This window comes from Callorhinus ursinus, unplaced genomic scaffold, assembly GCF_003265705.2.
Source record: "Callorhinus ursinus isolate GAN/ISIS: 27379988/994484 unplaced genomic scaffold, GSC_fseal_2.0 scaffold7, whole genome shotgun sequence".
Classification (NCBI taxonomy): Eukaryota; Metazoa; Chordata; class Mammalia; order Carnivora; family Otariidae; genus Callorhinus; species Callorhinus ursinus.
Window position 1 is genome coordinate 54,123,245 of NW_027397069.1, and position 19,733 is coordinate 54,142,977.

Here is a 19,733-nt window from a genome sequence, read left to right on the forward strand (position 1 = left end):
ATGCAGGGTTGCCACAAACTAGACTTCAAAAAACACTATCTTTGAAGCACAGTAAAATGAAGTGCAATAAAACAAAGTATGCCTATATTAAAAGAGTAATGAGGCACAAACAGGTTTTATGCCAGAAGTTTTAAGAGAATTTAGAACTAGGAAATCTGTCATAGTAATTCAGATGAAAAAACATGTTGATAAATTATGAAAAAATATTTGATAAAATTTAGCACTTAGTTAAAACTCATATTAGGGATAGGAAGATAATTCCTTATCTGATAGTTATTTTTTTATTAAGTGAAGTACCATCACTAAACAATAAAAGCATTTCTAATCAAAGCAGAAACAAGTCAAAGTTGTCAGTTATTCCCACCTTTATTTAACATTAATGCAGTATGATTTGGAACTAAAACAAGAGGTACAGCCAAATAGTGGCTGAGCTGGGGGGCAAAATTATCATTATTTAGAGATGATACAACTTTCTATTTAGACAACTCAGTAGAATCAAACTGTGAACACCATTAAAACAGGAAAGTGTAGTAAAGCAGCCAGATACAGACTGAAGGTTTTCTTTGAAGCAGAAGTCACCCTAAAACCATAATTTACCTCTACAACCACAATAAAGAAAAGTGGATGGAGAATAAGAAACTTGTCCATTTTATGTAGCATCCTAAATTTCTAAAACTCTTTAGTTGTCCTGAGCTGCAGACTTTTCTCTCTCCCTTTCTTTTGCCTGTAATTGGGTTTTTCTCTCTGCTTATTTTCCTTCACTGTTAAACCTAGGCAGTTGTGGTTCCAAAATCTTTATTTTATAAGTAAGCAGCTGTTAAGGTGGAGGTTTGGGGATTAGTTAGGGACCTTTTCTTAAAACTGTGTAGAACTTTTCATAGACTAAGAAACACTGCCAGTTGTGTATATCAAAGATCACCCTATTTCCACTACTACCACTCCCCACATAGAGATTGTGGGGTCCATACCTGGAAAGAGTTTATTTTACTAAAGCCGGAGATTTACCATCAGTTAAAACAGGGTACTTAGTTCAAGAAGGTGTACAAAAATACCTACTTTGTAAATTCTGCATTTAATGAACAGTAAATATCATTTAAAAGATGTGTGTTAGCTCTACTTTCTCTTGAGATCCATGATTCATGTAACAAAGATGACTTTTAATGTACACTAGCTAATATGTTATTCATCAAGCAGGAATTAATGTGGATTTATCTTTTTACAATAATGTACATGATATATAATAATCAGCCATTTTTTTTAGGGAAAAGGAAATGGAGAATTTTGTCAGTGTTATATGGGCTTACAGAAGCAATTTAAAATTACTAAACTGTCACCAGCAATGGGTTGTAAATTTAGACTGTCAGCCAAAAATGAGTATGGCACAAGGTAAGAACATTTGAATGTAAATATTATTTAGTCAACTTCACGTATATAAATTATTCAGAGTCCAAATTATCCACTAAAAATTCTGCTTTAGTTTATGTTGGTATAGTAAAGATGTGTTACTAGTCCAGTAAAAGCTATAAGAGATGTTAGTTACATAAACTGCAGTTTTAAAAGAATACTAATTCACTTTTAGGTTTCTGATCTGGTTATCATAAAAATATTAATTCCAATATATTATTTGGATTATAATTAGTTATCAAAAATTATCACTTTCAAAAAATGTCATTTATCAAATTGAGTTCTTTAGCTATAAAAACAACTCTTTTTCATTCGTTCTTAAAAACCATTTGTTTCAACAGTGGTTTTAGTGAAGAAGTCTTATATTACACTTCAGGCTGTGCCCCTTCTATGCCAGCAAGTCCTGTATTAACTAAGGCTGGTGTTACTTGGTTATCCTTACAATGGAGTAAGCCCTCAGGAACACCATCAGATGAAGGAATTTCTTACATTTTAGAGATGGAGGAAGAAACTTCAGTAAGTATGAATATGTATTTTAAGTAGAGTGTTTAAAACCTATTTCAGGTAACATCAGTCCTTAAAAGTAAATAGTGCCACAATAGTTAAATCCTTCCCCAGATCCTTTGAGTCCTTGGTTGGTTATCATTTAGGAGGAATTGGGAGTGAGGAAGAACTCAGTCTTTTGTTTTCTTGATGTGTAGGAGGGGGTTTTGTTTTTTATGTGTGTTTGTATACATTTGTGCCTAGAAATAGCATAGACTGCATTTTAAATATATATGTTTTAGGGAAAATAGAGGGGAAGATCACCACAGCCTTTTAGCCTAAGCAGCTCAAAAAAATAAGGAAATAATATGCCCATCTTTTCCAGCTTTGTTCATACACTGCTTTTCCAAGCACCACAGAAGGTATGAAGAGCTTCACGTGACACTATATAGTGCTGCCAGAATCAGGTGTTCAGTAGCTTGTCTCCTGTGAGCTAGAACAGATCTAACATGAGTTAGAGTGTCTTCTGTTAGTTCTATATAGTTTCATAGCTTTTCAGAGCTACTTTAAAGCCATTTGAGTCAAAATTAGTAATGGTCTACTCCCAGCTATATAGCCAGGAGAATTGAAAACACATGTTCATACAGAAATTTATACATGAATGTTCATAGCATTATTCATAATAGCCAGAAAGTGGAAACAACCCAAATGTCCATTAATTGATGAATGGATAAACAAAGTGTGATATATCCATACAGTGGAATATCACTGAGCCATATAAAGGAATGGAGTACTGACACATGTCACGACATGAATGGACCTTGAAAACATTATGCGAAGTAAACCCAGTCACAAAAGACCACATACTGTGTAATTCCATTTCTTATGGATATAGGCAAATCCATAGAGACAAAGTATATTAGTGGATGAGAAAAGAGGGGAAGTGACTGGTAACCAAAAAATAAAGTACAGGCTTCATTGTAGAATTAGGAATTCAATGATGGTTGCACAACCTTGTGAATACACTATAAATGACTGAATTTCATACTTTAAAATGGGAATTTTACAGTACGTGAATTATATATCAACTTTTAAAAATAACATTGGGAAAGTAGTGAGGCATTGTCCCTGGAGCTATAAATAGCAATCCAATATCTAAGTGACATCCCTACCTGCCAGCACAGCCAACCATTTATTTATTTACTTAAGCACAGGGCAAGTTAAATATGTTAAATGGTTATAGTTCTGTTTAGCTCTTGCAACACCTGTCTAAGAAATTCTTTTAGAGATATGCTTACTGATGGTGAAGTTACCATTGACTGACTTTACCATCAACACAAATATCTTCTCTTGGTTACTGTATTTATGGAGAATGAATTCTCCATCCCCCTACAAACATTCATTAGCATTTCTGGGTCTGTCCATTCAAGATAGAAGTATCAAGGTGAGGATTACACTTAACGGAGCATTAATCACCTTGTACACAGTAGAAGATGAAAAAGACCTGGGTCTTTTTACATGTTTGTTATTCCCCATATTTCTGCTGTTAGACATTTAAGAAAGGCTTATTTTCCCTTTCCAGGGATATGGTTTTAAGCCTAAATATGATGGAGAAGATCTTGCTTACACAGTAAAGAATCTCAGACGTAGTACAAAGTATAAATTTAAGGTAAGCTTTGAAAGCCCTTAAGAGATTTATTTGTTGTTCTTGTTGTTGTTCCGGTTGTTTTAAAGCTAGGTACAAACCTTACTCCTTGGTTTTAAATCTAAAATAGTTTTGGCCTTGGGGCGCCTGGGTGGCTCAGTCGGTTGGGCCTCCAAATCTTGATTTCGACTCAGGTCATGATAACAGGGTTGTGAGACTGAGCCCTGCATCATGCTCCTCGCACTGGGTGTGGAGCCTGCTTAGGATTCTCTCTCTCCCTCTGCCTCTCTCCACTCATGGTCAGTTGCTCACTGTCTCGCTCACTCTCAAAAATACATAAAAATTTTAAAAATTAAAATAGTTTTGGCCTTTCAATGAGAATTACTATGCTTTACTTTTTTTTTAATCAGCTTACATATTTTTTTCTTTAAATTTTTTTACTGTTATGTTAATCACCCTACATTACATCATTAGTTTTTGATGTAGTGTTCCATGATTCATTGTTTGTGCATAACACCCAGTGCTCCACGCAGAACGTGCCCTCTTTAATACCCATCACCAGGCTAACCCATCCTCACTGCTTTACTTTCTTACTACGTAACATTGTCAAACTGTATATATATATTTAAATTCAAATCAATTTTAATGTTTTATGGGACTTTTATTTGTATAATGTGAACAAACATCTTCTAAAATGTGGATGTTATTAAACACATTCAGGATATGCATTTTTGTCTGCAATATCTGAAAAAGTAATGCTTTTATTTTCTAAGCACATTATATCAAATGGTGCACAATTTCAGTTTGTCTCATTACTGGTAGTCACTTGAAGATTATTTCTACCATGTTTCTTCACTGTAAGGTTTTCTTTTTTCCTTTGTAATAAGTATTTTGTAAATACTATGTAAACATCTTGGTTTTTGTCAAACTTTCACTTATTAGTTTTAACACCCATTGATAATTCTTGCCTGAGTCAATTATTATTAATAGTTGCCAAGTGGTGATTTTTTTAATTTTATCATTCCTTCTACATTTATTAGTTGGCATTATACTATAAAGAAAAGCTTTCTCTTCTCATTTATGTTAGTATGAACTCATGGATTCCTATTTACTGAGTGGGTTATTCTTGTTACTATGATTATCAATTGTGAGACTCAAATTGCTTCAGATTTAGGAGCCCCTTCAGGCTGGCTTTCAGATCCTGTTGAAATGTGCCCCCCATCATTCTTTGAGCCTTTCCTCTCTGGCACATGATATTCCAGTCTCATCTTGTACTTTCCCTTTTTCAACCTTGCGATCAGTTTATTTCTCAAAGCACTTGGGTCCTTTTAGTGGACAATGGTATTTAGAAGCCAAAATCTGGGAATTAAGTATACTTTAATTGCTGTAACAGTTTTGCTACTCCTGGATACCCTCTCAGTGGACAGAGCTATGAACTATATGTATGTATGTAATGTCATTTATGTGTGTGTACAGACACACAAAATTTATATGCACAAACACATTTACATCTCTATTTCTGTATATATATATATATATCTGTTTTTTTAAACCATGAGTTTACACCACATCTCCAATTTTAATCCAATACCACAAGTTAATTCTAGTTTTCTCCTTTTTCTCATTTCTAGCTCCCTTCATCATCAGCAAGAAACTTTGCCCCAGTTATGTTCATTATATTTAGTTTGTGGAATAAATTCCTCCCCTCCCATAAAGTTTTATTCAGGGTGTTTGAGTTCCTACTAAGCAAATGCTTCCTGCCTCCAGCCAACCCACCTATCCCCTAGCACAGATAACTTGTCTTGTTTTACCCACCTCTTGGCCTTTACACTGAATTATTTCAGGTGTAAAGCAGAGAGACTACATGTCATTTATTGCTTGCTTGAGGCGTGGAGACTATACATAATTGTTCTTGCTCACTTGAAGCAGTAAGTAGCAAGCTTTGAAAATTCATCTACTATGGAGATTCCTGAAATTCTGTATCTTTCATAGTATAGCCTCCATTCTCAGAGTATTTTAACTCTGACTTGATCAGGAATATACATTACTAGTTCTTGGAGACAGTGCTTGAATTAGTTAATATACCAGTTAATATAAGCCAGCCTACATTTTTGTTGAGAAGTTTTTCTAAAAATACAAGATGCTTATTAGTTGATAAATTCAACATTTGAATTTTCCTAGTGCTTGTTTAATCAAATCATTTCAAATAAATGATAGAAGCCACTGTAAATTGTTTTCACTATTAAAAAAGCAAAGATAAATTTTATTCCTTGAGAACCTTAGAAAATTTTTAATAATGAGAAATTTGATTATGGAGAGCATAATAATTATATTTATTATGCTTTGTTATATATATTAGCCTCATTTTTAAAACTTATGATAACACTGAGTGATTTTAATTTCCAAATAGAGTTTTCATATTTACAAGATTATAAAATACCTAAGAGTAAGTACATTCATTCAGTTTTCCTCTTATGATGATGTTGGATTATATTTTCCTTCGGTAATTATTATTGTTATGATTATTCAGTAATGATTAGAAAATGAGGGGGTGCCTAGGTGGCTCAGTTGGTTAAGTGACTGCCTTCGGCTCAGGTCATGATCCTGGAGTCCCGGGATCGAGTCCCACATCGGGCTCCCTGCTCAGCGGGGAGTCTGCTTCTCCCTCTGACCCTCTTCCCTCTCGTGTTCTCTATCTCTCTTTCTCTCTCTCTCAAATAAATAAAATCTTTAAAAAAAAAAATGATTAACATTTTCTAAGGGGAAAATGTTAAGATCTTTATAATTTGGTAAGTTTATTAAAATTCTTAGAATTCTTCTATCATGTAACACTATGGTGTTATTGCCACATAAAGACAAAAATCTTATTTACACATATAGGAGTTAAATTTCTCATGATCCGCTATTTTAAAAAATTATAAATTTTTATTTAAAATTGTTTCACTGTGGCAGTCACATTCAAATTACAGGATATATAATCAGAATCTCCAAGGAGACAATGGGTTTTTACAAAAAGTACCCCCAAGTAACTAGAGAGGGGATAGGAAAATAGTGTCTCTAAACAACCTTGTAACAAATCACTGGCTTATAAAAAGGGATTATATAAAGGCTTATTAAATAATAAATTTTTTTAAGATCTTATTTATTTATTTGACAGAGACACAGCAAGAGAGGAACACAAGCAGGGGGAATGGGAGAGGGAGAAGCAGGCTTCCCGCTGAGCAGGGAGCCCGATGTGGGACTTGATCCCAAGACCCTGGGATCATGACCTGAGCTGAAGGCAGACGCTTAACGACTGAGCCACTCAGGTGCCCCTAAATAACAAATTTAAATAGTCATAAGAACCCCCAAGTTCTTATCACCAGTAGTTCCTATTGGTCTGGTGTGATCACCAGACCATTCTATCAGCATTACCTGGGAACTTGTTAGAAATGTAAATTTTCGCGGGGCGCCTGGGTGGCTCAGTCGTTGAGCTTCTGCCTTCGGCTCAGGTCATGATTCTGGGGTCCTGGAATCGAGCCCCGTATCGGGCTCCCTGCTCCGTGGGGGGCCTAGTTCTTCCTCTTGCATTCCCCCTGCTTGTGTTCCTTCTCTCGTTGTGTCTCTTTCTGTCAAATAAGTAAATAAAATATTTAAAAAAAAAAAGAAGAAATGTAAATTTTCTGGCCCCCTCAGTTCTACTGAATCAAAAATTCCAGGATAAGACCTAGCAATCTGTGTTTCAGCAGACTCTCCAAGTGAGTCTGAGGCTTGCTGAAATTTGAGAACCACTGATCTAGAGGGGGAAAAAAATATTAGGAAATAGAAAATGATGACTGTGTGAAGTCTTCTAGAGGCTCAGACATTTTGAATCTGCCTTACGCGGGGTGCCAGGTGAGAGGCTTTTGAATTAAATCCTATTGCTGTCTCAGTCTTTCTTTTCTAGTTTGACATTGCAGACTCCTCTTTCAAGCAAACCATATCAAAATAAAGTCATAACACTAAAGAAATCTTAGGATACTAAGAAAAAGCAGCAAAATATTATAACCCAGAAAGCGATGACTAGATAGTGTATTACTGTTTGTAAAGAAACAATAAGGATATGATTAACATAAAATTCTAATACGACCAAGTTTACCAAATGCCAAAGTTCTAGTTTCTACACTACAGACAATCCAATTCACTCAAAATACTAAAAAGTTGGAACAATGAAAAAATTTAAAGGATAAAAGAAAAAGAAAATAAAGCATAAGAAAGCAGCCAAAATTCTTAAAATTGTTTCAAATTCAGAGTGGTTAACAAGCATACAATGCTGATTCCATCAAATGGTTCATTGGAAGCTGGGCTAAGACCTGTTGTCCAAATTTAAAATGATAATTATTAATTATAATACTTCTTACTATTAAAGGCTTTAGAGGCTAGTGGCCAGTCCTATGACTCTGGGCCACTAGGAGGCTGATGTTTTATTTCCTAAAGTTCCTAAAAAGTGTTTTTTCAAGCAGCAAGATTTCTGAAGATCAAGTTCTGAGTACCTTGAGCTGAGAACCCTTAAATACTTTCACTGCAGCTTGTTACTTATTTTTGAGGTCTTTTTACAGGTGGAGAGAAATCAGTCAGTATCTGGATCCATCAACTTCTCTTATCTTCCATCTTTGAAATTCACTTATACACATATAAGTGTATAAGTGAATATATGTATACATATAAGTGTATAAGCATCAATGAAAAAGTACATAAACGTGTTGCCTTCCTCCTCCTCATCTTGTCCAGTGTCATTTTATGATGTCTTCCTTTCTCCTTTGCCCTAATATAAGTGTGCCCAAGTGAGTCCTAAGTTCTTATTATGTCCCTTTCTCCTTCGGATACATCATCTCTTTGCCTTCTATCAGCTATCATTTTTGTTTTGAAGAACACTAAATCTCCAAATCTGTTCTGTGCTGTTATCAATCTATTCTCTTACCTTCTAATTAGCTTCTGAGTTCTATTTTATACCTAGATTAATCTTTCTGAAATACAGCTTTCCCTCTAAAAAAACAGTTTCCTTAGTTTCACATAAGATTTTTTATATTCTGACGCATTTAGTTTTTAAAATGCACTGCCTTTCACTCCTTACTTGAACTGGCTATCTCACCAGGTTGATTATTTTTCCCTGAGCAGAGCTCACTATTTATTACTCATTTCTGCTCTATACCCAGGGCTTTCTGTTCTCTCTCTTACCCAAGCTTGCCCTTTTACTGCTCTTGCGCATGAAGACCCCATAACACTTCTATTCGCCTTTTCAAAAAAGGACCATTTTATGCCTTAGTAATCTTTCTATTAGACTTTCTATTAGACTGTTGCCTAAATCTTTTGATTAGTATCTTGCCTGTTTTCTGCATAAAGATTCTAAAACTTGTTGAAGATAAAGAGTGTACCACATCTGGAGTTACTAGCACAGTGCTCCCTCTGTGGTGGGGAACTGAATGAATGTTTTTGATTATTTATAAAATTGTGGGAGTGGGGAGATAACCATATGGCTTTATAACATTTATGGCTAACTGAAGTAAAAGGAGGGAGTGCCAAAATATATAGTCTTAAAAATATAGTTAGCGGATCTTTCTGGCTTTTAGGGAGTCTGTTCTTACTTTAATAGTTTCTTTTAGTTTTAGGTTTAAGTAAACACTGTACCACATTGAGAAGTGTTTTGACCACTCTTTGTAGTCAATTTGTAAAGCAGCAAATAAAATCCATTTTAGTGCATGGGAGGACTGAGGAAGCCTGAGCAAAACTGAACAATTGAACTGAATTTTACTGAGTTTCTCATGGGCTGCATGAGTTATTTGGGGGTAGATTTACTTAGATCCTTGTGTATATTATCATGTCATATCATAATGGGCCTTGTCTATGAATCATCCGTTCATCTTATAATTATTGAGCATCTATTCTATAATAAAGCACGGTTCTAAACACTAAGAATACAACAGTAATCAAAATAACTAATATTCTAGTTGGGGGAATGGATAGTAAACAAGCAAATAGCAGATGGTGATAAGTGCTATGTGGATTAATCAAATTAGGGTGAGGTGACAGAATGTCTGGGTAGTCAAGGAAGTATTTTTGAAAATGACACTTAAATCTGAATAACGAGAAGGAGTTAGCATGTCAAGAGCAGAAAGAACATTTTAGGCAGGGGAAATAACTGCTAATGCAAAAGACCGTAAAGTGGAGGTAGTCGGGTGAAATCACATAGGGTATTGTAGGCCATAATTTAGATGTTATTTTGAGTAAAATAAGAAGCTGTTGGAAGGTTCTAAGATAAGTAATAAAGTCCCTTTGGCAGTTGTATAGAAAATGGATAGGGTTGAGAGGAGTGGAAGCTAAGAAACTAGTTAGTAGTATATTGTAGTCATTCAGAAAAGATAGAATAAAAGAAGCCTTGACTAACATGGTAGTAGTAGCAGAGGTAGAGTTGACAGAATTTGCTAATAGATTTAAGTTGTAGGTTTAGAGAAGGAAGAATTAAGGATGTTTCTTAGATTTTTGACTTGAGCAACTAGGTAGATGATGGTACTTTTTGCTGATGAGGAAGAGCAAAGATGGAGCAGGTTTAGAAAAGAGAAAATCACATCAAGTTGGATATTTGACTTTAGGAGCTTTAAGTTCAGTAGAAGAGATAAGGTAAAAATATATATTTCTATTTATATAAATAGAATCTATATATATATAAAATCTATATATCTATGTATATATCTATATATATTATCTATATATAAAATTTCTAAGTCAGATATAAAAATACTTAGATATGAATTATGTTTATTGCAGTGCAACTTAATAGTTTGAAAAAACAAGCATTAAGTTTCTCACAGGGTCTGTGGGACAGGAATTCAGGACCGGCTTAGCTGAGTGATTCTTATGCAGGGTTTATGTGAGGTTGCAGTCAAGATGCCAGCTAGGGCTACAGTCATCTGAAGGCTTGACTGGGGCTGGAGGATTTGCTTCCAGGTTCACTCAAGTGGTTGTCAGCCCTCAGTTCTCTCTGACTATTGGTCAGAAGCTTCAGTTCCTCACCAAATGGGTTTCTCTGTAGGGAAGCTACGCACACTCATTTCTGTTACATTGTATTGGAAGCAAGTTATTAAGAACAATTCAAAGGGAAGAGGAATTTGCCTTTGTCTGAATAAAGGAAGTTCAAAGAATTTGTGGACGTCTTTTTAAAACCCAAAGAATAGTAAAAGAATACATAAATCAAGCCCAAAGTCTATGAAGTATCATCGGGTTATAGCTTACTCCTGTGATGACTCTTGGTTAGTGTCAAAATGTTAGACCCTAACTTGTATTCCCAGAACTGACTCTAAAGGGGGATTATACCTAAATATTCTTATATATGCACAATCCCTGTTGAAGAAAAGCAATTCTCACATAAACAAGCCATCACAGTCTGAAAACTTACTTTATCATTTGATTGAGTTTATTTATCTCTTATCACTTTGTTCATTAAGCCATTATCATTAGGTATCAAATATTAATTGTTTTATGTCTTTGGTTATTTTATGTCACAGGTTATTGCTTACAACTCAGAAGGTAAAAGTAATCCAAGTGAAGTAGTAGAATTTACTACATGCCCCGATAAACCAGGAGTACCTGTGAAGCCTTCAGTTAAAGGAAAGATACATTCACACAATTTTAAAATAACTTGGGGTAAGATACGCATATTTGTACATCATTACTTTTGTATTTGATTAAAATGATTTGAATATTAAGATAGTTCTTAGGATAGTTGGGTACATTTGTTAGCTCAAGCAAGTTCAGTAGGAAATGTGAGAATCATTCATTGTTTGAGGATCTTTTTTGTGGAACACTGCACTCACACAAATACAGAGTTCATAATTTGATACAGGAAGAACTTGGGATCTGCAGTAAGACTATGAGCAGAGGTAGCACTGCGTGAAATGAATGATAACTCAAATTATAGCTAAAGTCACCTGGGTTATCCTAGCTCTCATGAGAAATGAAAATCACTTATTCACTTAAAACAAACATTTGTTGAGGTGCCTGGCCAGCTTAGTCAGAAGAGCATGCAGCTCTTGATCTCTCGGGTCGTGAATTCAAGCCCCACAATTGAGTGTGGAGATTGCTTAAATAAGTAAAACTTGAAAAAAAATAAAACACATTTATTGAACACCTGTTTATACACTATTTAAAATGCTAGTATTAATTAAAAAAGCATTGCAGGTGATTCTTTTTATTTTTTAAACAATCTTAGGTTTGGTAATCTGCTTATTAGGATTTCTGTCACTGTTTAATTGTATGTATGTTGCCTAATACCACTTTTACTTTTTTGAATAGACCCACCAAAAGACAATGGCGGTGCAGCCATCAATAAGTATGTAGTGGAGATAGCAGAAGGTTCTAATGGTAAGAATAACTATTAAAAATTAATAGGTTTAGGGATGCCTGGGTGGCTCAGTCGGTTAAGCATCTGCCTTCAGCTCAGGTGATGATCTCAGGGTCCTGGGATCAAGCTCCACATCAGGCTCCTTGCCCAGCAGGGAACCTGCTTCTCCCTCTCCCTCTGCCTGATGCTCCCCCTGCTTGTGCTCTCTCTCTCTCTCTCTCTGACAAATAAATAAAATCTTAAAAAAAAAAAAATTGATTTATACCAGTTTGCCTCTGCTCTTCATGACTTTACATTTTATATGATCTCTTTTCTTTCACTTTTCATTTTTTCCTTTGTTTATAGCAGTATTTTGCCAGTTATGATCCACTTTGTTATAATCTCTAGAAATATAGTGAATCAAATGTAAGACTGCTGTACACCTATATTGTTAAATTTACATTTTATTTCCTTTCTCATTTGTTTGCATTGCTCAGTTCCAGTATATCTAAAGTCTTCTGAAGGTTTATTCAGTTAGATTTATAACCAGACGTATCAGAGAAAAAATACCTTGTAAAATTTAACTTATATTATACTAGTTTTATTAATATCCTCTGCACCTCATGAACTTTATTTTTGAATCACACATTTAACAGTCTTTATTTCTATGCAATGACCTGTTTCCTGCAAAATAATAAGAATGTCTTTTAATTAAGGCTAAACTTCCTATGGTATTGGTTCTTTCTACTCTTTGTGTGTTATAATGTTATTACTGGACCAGTAAACACACTTAAAATGCTTAATTAAAAGCAAATTATGAATGTAAGCCAAAGTTTATACAGAGTTACAGAGATATTTCATTTCAACAAAGCCATGCAGATTTGTCTAGGAAGCTGTAACATAAAGAAAATTAGATCATCTCCAGGAAACTCGAAGCAAGCTTAGATTGTTTCTAACAAATTACATAACCACTTAGTGAAGCTAGGATACCTGCCGTGTCCGTGATACCAGAACGTTAAACATTACCTTGTAGCTGATTGAACATGAACATAATTATTCACCTTAACAGGAAACAAATGGGATATGATATACAGTGGAGCTGCTAGAGAACATCTTTGTGATCGACTGAATCCAGGTTGTTTCTACCGTTTACGAGTTTACTGCATCAGTGATGGAGGACAGAGTGCGGTAATACTTACATGTAGATTTTTTTTTTCAAGTTTGGGTCTATTAAGATGGGATCACCAGATGCCACCTCAAAATTTGAAATGTATCCAAAGTAATTTGTATAACCCAGGTGATTAATTTTATAGTGACCAGAATTTTTAAAATAGTACTTGGCTGTTAATCCATATTCAGAGAATATGTATCGTCTGGTTGGTTTTTAGCTTTGGAAAAACAAATACACAAAAATGTTGCGGGAAAATTTATAAAGATAAATTTTACGATGATGTTCAATAACCATACCTAACAGAAATAGAAATAATTGTAGACTGATTGATTGCTTCATAAATGATGTGTATCAGGACAATCCATAAAATATCATTTACTGTTTAAACACAGATTCTAATATTTACTTATTGCAGAAAAGTTGGTAATTACTATTAGATATACACTAACCAAAATGGACTCAGTGTGCCATTGATTATATATGAAATATATGTAATGTTCTGGAGAGGTATATTTTTTAATAGAGGAGTGATTTTTTTTTTTAATGAATTTAACCAAGAATGGGTTCGTGGAGCATTAAGAACTGTTACTATTTTTCAAATGGAATTTAATGCAATAAAGGTACCTTCATTTTTTTGAAGGTACCTTTTTTTAAAATGAATTTATAAGTATTGTGTTGAAAATTTGAATATTATGAAACAGTGCAAGTCCTGCCCACAGGCTTGGGATCCAATTGCTTCATTTTATCTAATAAAATCTTCCCGGATTAAATAAAGCATCCACTGAAAAATGAAGGGGGGGGAATCGGAGGGGAAGACAAACCATGAGAGACTATGCACTCTGAGAAACAAACTGAGGGTTCTGGGGGGGGGATGGGTTAGCCTGGTGATAGGTATTAAAGAGGGCACGTACTGAATAGAGCACTGGGTGTTATATGCAAACAATGAATCATGGAACACTACATCAAAAACTAATGGTACAATGTATGGTGATTAACATAACATAATTTAATAAAAAAAAAGCATCCACTGCCCCCCAGAAAAACCTCTAATTTTCTAATTCAGCATTATAGCGTTCTATATAGGATACCTTTCTGAATAAGGTGATCAAATATTTTATTTATCCTTGAAAAGAAAATAAATACAGTGCAGATAAGGAATATGGCACTGTGTGTATTTTTAAGAGAAGTCTTTTAAAATAAAACTTAATATATATTTTTTAAATAGCATAGAAACTAAAATAATACCAAATACTTAAAAGCTTACCTGATTTTTTAGTTATTTTTAGGAGGAAAGGAAAGATTATATATACATATTAGTATTTAGGTTAAAAATACAGTATACAGTAAAGTAACTAAAATAATCTAAACCTCCTGAAAACATGGCACACAGTGTTTACAGAATGTTAAAACATCCTTCCTCAGAAGAGATTTGTGGACCCATTTGGACAGGATCAAAAATAATGTCCATTAGGATGTCTTGAAGGTTTTGTTGTTGTTAATTATAGAAAGAAAGAAGAGTTTTGGGGGTTTTTTTCTGGTAACTTTCTTTGTGTATAATAGTCACATAGTATGTGTCTTTGTCTCTATAATTTAGAGTTTTAATGATTTAATTGGGCTTTTTATTTTATTTAGAACTTTATTTCTTTTCAGTTGAAAGTCAAGTAGAATTTCAAATTATTGGTACAGTCTTTGTGTTCATTTTATTTTCCTTTAACAAAAACAGTCTGATTATTTGGTTGGGGCATTTTTGTTTTGTTATTGCTTTTGTTTTGGCAGGTATCTGAATCTTTACTTGTGCAGACTCCAGCTGTGCCTCCTGGCCCATGCCTCCCTCCCAGATTACAGGGTAGACCCAAAGCAAAAGAAATACAGTTACGATGGGGTAATTTCCATTTTGGTAATAAATTTTAATTAAGTTAGTACTAAATATATTCCTTTTGTTAAACTACATAAATCTTTCCACCTTCAGGACCCCCTCTGGTCGATGGTGGATCACCCATTTTCTGTTATGGTGTGGAAATGTCTCCTATAGAAAAAGATGAACCGAGAGAAGTTTACCAAGGTTCTGAAGTAGAATGTACAGTGAGCAATCTTCTTCCTGGAAAGACTTACAGCTTCAGACTGCACGCAGCTAACAAAATGGGGGTATGAAGACGCTGCTGGTTGAGTTATAATCACAGTGGTATTTCATAAGTTAGCCATTTTACTTTCAACATGTGATTCCAAAGTTTACAGTTGTTTTTTTGTTTTGGTTTTTTGAGTTTTTTAAGGTTTATTTATTTATTTTAGAGAGAAAGAGAGAGCGCATGCGGGGGAAGGGGCAGAGGGAGAGAGAGAGAGAGTGGATGAGGGCAGAGGAAGAAGGACAAGCAGAGCATGCTGAGCACGGAGCTCGATCCCAGGACCCTGAGATCATGACCTGAGCTGAAATCAACTGAGCCACCCAGGTGCTCCCAAATTTTACAGTTTTCAGTAAGCCTGTATCGATAAGAGAGGTCAGTGTATACAATAACTTAATTGTTCTAGAATCTCAATATTTTCAAGCCCCACTTATAATTTGTGACACTCTGGACTTCAGCTGGGCTGAAGTTTGCCTTTCAGGTGGTGCTAGTAGGTCTTGCTTAGTAAGTTTAAGAATAGAAATAAGACTGTAAGATGAAATACTTAGAGTAATCGAGTTTTTTAAGACTGGTTATATGCAGCATTTACTTTCAGTTGGCTACTAATTGTAATTCGTTATTTCCTAAGGAAAAAAACTCATTATTTTAAGCATTTCTAGCTTTATGAGACTTTTTAAAAAGTATCATCTGTGGGGGCGCCTGGTTGGCTCAGTCATTAAGCGTCTGCCTTTGGCTCAGGTCATGATCCCAGGGTCCTGGGATCAAGCCCCGCATCAGGCTCCTCGCTCAGCGGGAAGCCTGCTTCTCCCTCTCCCACTCCCTCTGCTTGTGTTCCCTGTCTCTCTCTGTCAAATAGATAGATAAAATCTTTTAAAAAAATAAAAATAAAAATAAAAAAACTAAAAAGTATTATCTATGTATCTGTACGAGTCCATAAAATGGACAAAATAGGTGATATCTCCATTTTACAACGGAGGAGGCTAGGGCTCAGAAAAGCTAAATATCTTGCCCACAGTCACACAAGTAAGTGACAGAGATAAGCTACAGACTCAGGGCTGTCAGACTCCAGAGCCAAAGCCCTTTCCACTCAACCAGGACATATCTCATCTCTGCATTAAAGCAGGTTCTCTTAAGGACAGAGCAGTAGTTTCTTGCCTCAATTGAGTAACATTCTGTTTCCTTATTCTATAATTACAGTTTCACAAAATTAAACTGACAAGTCTCTCCTCTCCCATTATTTCATATTTTAGCGAACTGTACTATATTTTAGTCCCGTTCTCCAACTGAGTTCAGTATCTGTATCTGTAAACTTATTTTAAAATTTCTTATGTCAATACTTTGTTGGCATTTCTAACCTAAGTCATTGTTTCCTGTCTGAAGTCATTATCTTGTCAGCCTCACAAGGCTTCAGTACACTGGGATAACATCTTTATTTTTTTTTTTTAAGATTTTTTATTTTATTTATTTGAGAGAGAGAGTAAGAGAGCACAAGAGGGGGTAGGGTCAGAGGGAGAAGCAGACTCCCCGCCGAGCAGGGAGCCCGATGCAGGACTCTATCTAGCCAGAATCATGACCTGAGCCAAACGCAGTTTCCCAACCAACTGAGCCACCCAGGCGCCCTGGGATAGCATCTGTAATACTAGTGTTCTTAATCTGTATTTTCAGGATTCTGATAGTTTGTCAAAATCATCTTAAGTAAATATTTGGTTCCTGCATTTCCAGAGAATATACATTTTACTCTTTTTAAAACTATTCTAAATTTTGGGGCACCTGGGTAGCTCAGTTGGTTAAGCATCTGCCTTCAGCTCAGGTCATGATCCTGGGATCGAGTTCCGCATCGGGCTCCCTGCTCAACGGAGAGCCTGCTTCCTCCTCTCCCTCTGCTGTTCCCCCTCCTGTGCTCGGTCATGCACACGCGCGCTCTCTCTCTCTCTCTCTCTCTCTCTCAAACAAATAAAATCTTAAAAAAAACTATTCTGAATGTTAAGATATAATTTATGCTACCATCTCCCATACGTTTAGTTGGCATCCTTGTCTTCACTCCTTATATAATTTCTTCTGACTTACTCCACATACCTAATTCCCTACTACCCTGCCCTTCTTACAGGTACAGTTCATGAAGGAAAAAGGTGCAGGAGAAGAAAACACAGTAAATATTAAAACTTAAAAATAACCCACAGTGACTTCCATGACCATTAAATCTTTTTACTTTCTGTGAATGATTTTAGAATTATATTATGACCAGTTAGTCTTGAAGAAGAGTGATAATACACTTATTTATTATGTGAATTTATGAATATTTATGGAGAGCTGTGCAATCAGTGGGTGAAGAATGAAAATATTGGCTATATTTGTTTTTCTAGTTTGGACCATTTTCAGAAAAATGTGATATTACTACAGCCCCTGGACCACCAGATCAATGCAAGCCTCCTCAAGTTACATGCAGATCTGCAACTTGCGCACAAGTAAATTGGGAGGTATTGTAATTCCCATTGACTTACTTTAAATGATTAGAATAGTTCATATAAAGTAATAGAGATACTCTTCATTTCACTTCCTAAGTCATGCAGACAATAAGTCCTAGTGAAATTCATGTGGTAAAAAGTGAATTTTTTTCTCTTCAAAGCATTTAAGTAAGGTATATTTGCATCACAAGTATATAGTCCCTTGTTCATGATGTGCTTTGTATTTTTTTCAAAGGCTTTGTCTCATTACTGAGATATTTAGCCCCTGGTGAGTTTAACGTTCAGAATAAACATTCGTAGAAATCAGTATAATACTATTTCTCTCATATTTATTATCTCCACTGTGTTTATTGTGTATAGTAATAATCAGTAATGATAATTACATTTTCACTTTCCTTTGAAATTTAACAAAGAAAATGTCCTTACATGATTTAACATTTATATTACTTAATAGAATTATTTTGAAGTATATTTACCTCAAAATTCTCTTTCTGAAGTGATTCAGTCATATTTTTACTTCTAATTGAAAACAATGTTATATTTTTTGACCAATCTTACATTCAGTTGACCTTAATGAATAAAAATGTAATATTGAAGAGTTTTAGTTCTACTTAAACATTTTAAAGAAATTCAAAAGCAGTTCAGTTTTTGATATGCTCAGGTAAAGAAAGTTTTTGCCCAAAAACCATTTATCAGTGTCAAGATTTAAGACCTTTTCCCTTTCTTAATTTAAAGGTCCCTTTGAGTAATGGAACCGATGTCACTGAATATCGATTGGAGTGGGGAGGCGTGGAAGGAAGTATGCAGATGTGTTACTGTGGGCCTGGTCTCAGTTATGAATTAAAAGGACTTTCACCAGCAACTACCTATTATTGCAGAGTCCAGGTAAAGGTGGTCAGGGCCTTGCTTCTCTAGCCAGAGTTTTGTGTTCTATGAGCATTTTGTTGGTCATGTTTTTGTTAACTTACGGGCTCTGTTAATTGTAGGCTCTGAGTATTGTGGGCGCAGGTCCTTTCAGTGAAGTAGTAGCCTGTGTGACTCCACCATCAGTTCCTGCTATTGTGACTTGTCTTCAAGAAATAAATGATGATGAGATAGAAAATCCCCTTTATTCACCTTCTACATGCCTTGCAATAACCTGGGAAAAGCCTTGTGACCATGGTTCGGAAATCCTTGCCTACAGCATAGACTTGGGAGATAAACAGCCCTTGGCCGTGGGAAAGGTTACAAGCTATATTATAGACAATTTGCAACCAGATACAACATACAGGTACACTCTACAAACTATGTTAATTTTTGCCTAAACCAGAGAGAAACTTTAAGTAGAATAATTATAACTGGATTTTTTTTCTTTTTCTTTTTTTTTTTTTTTTTTGGATTTTTTTTCTTAATGTGGCACTTAGAATACGAATTCAAGCCTTGAATAGCCTTGGAGCTGGTCCTTTCAGCCATATGATAAAATTAAAAACTAAGCCCCTCCCTCCTGATCCACCTCGTCTGGAATGTGTTGCCTTCAGCCACCAGAACCTTAAGCTGAAATGGGGAGAAGGAACCCCAAAAACACTGTCAACAGATTCTATTCAGTACCACCTTCAGATGGAGGATAAGAACGGAAGGTAGGTATTCTTAATTGCTTCTTTATATAGTTTCTTAGATCTTAAGTATATAAATTTTAATAAACAGAAGTAAATAAGTTTTCAAAAACAAGGTTAGAATTCTGATAAGAAATAATTTTAAATGTGCTATTTTCAAAACACCAGAAGATAACAATGACGATTTCCTGTTTATAACTTGTGAGTGGGATGCCAATGGGCTATTCTTTGGCTGTCTTCTCTTAACCCATTTACTCTCTTCATGCTTATAGTAAAAGAAACATCATTTTTGCTACAACAAAGTTCGTCAACCCTTACTTCCAGCAGAGGCAATTTTGTCAGTAAATGATTGGCTTAAGGCCTCTGAGATCCTTGAGGGTAGGGATTATGTCTCACTTTCCTCCACTCCCCTGTCACGTCCTGCGCGCTAAGTACATAGCGCAGTTCAGTTCCTCACTGTCAGATCTTGGTTAGTCTCTGATTATTAGCCAGTCCCCTTGCTATTCAGGTTTTTGTCT

The 19,733-nt window shown here is 35.2% G+C and overlaps 1 protein-coding gene across 6 annotated transcripts in view; it reads left to right on the forward strand.

Annotated features, from left to right (window-relative positions):
• FNDC3A (fibronectin type III domain containing 3A) overlaps positions 1-19,733 on the forward strand; it is a 156,088-nt gene that overhangs the window by 122,965 nt on the left and 13,390 nt on the right. For 5 of the 6 annotated variants that reach the window (XM_073894571.1, XM_025874921.2, XM_073894572.1 and 2 more), the window contains 12 exons: positions 1,262-1,386; positions 1,746-1,920; positions 3,470-3,556; positions 11,053-11,191; positions 11,840-11,908; positions 12,937-13,055; positions 14,815-14,920; positions 15,008-15,183; positions 17,522-17,635; positions 18,359-18,508; positions 18,610-18,893; positions 19,027-19,239. In XM_073894571.1, coding sequence (XP_073750672.1) covers positions 1,262-1,386; positions 1,746-1,920; positions 3,470-3,556; positions 11,053-11,191; positions 11,840-11,908; positions 12,937-13,055; positions 14,815-14,920; positions 15,008-15,183; positions 17,522-17,635; positions 18,359-18,508; positions 18,610-18,893; positions 19,027-19,239 — 1,757 coding nt within the window. The remainder of the gene's footprint in view (positions 1-1,261; positions 1,387-1,745; positions 1,921-3,469; positions 3,557-11,052; positions 11,192-11,839; positions 11,909-12,936; positions 13,056-14,814; positions 14,921-15,007; positions 15,184-17,521; positions 17,636-18,358; positions 18,509-18,609; positions 18,894-19,026; positions 19,240-19,733) is intronic. The other variant, XM_073894573.1, reaches the window with a different exon arrangement.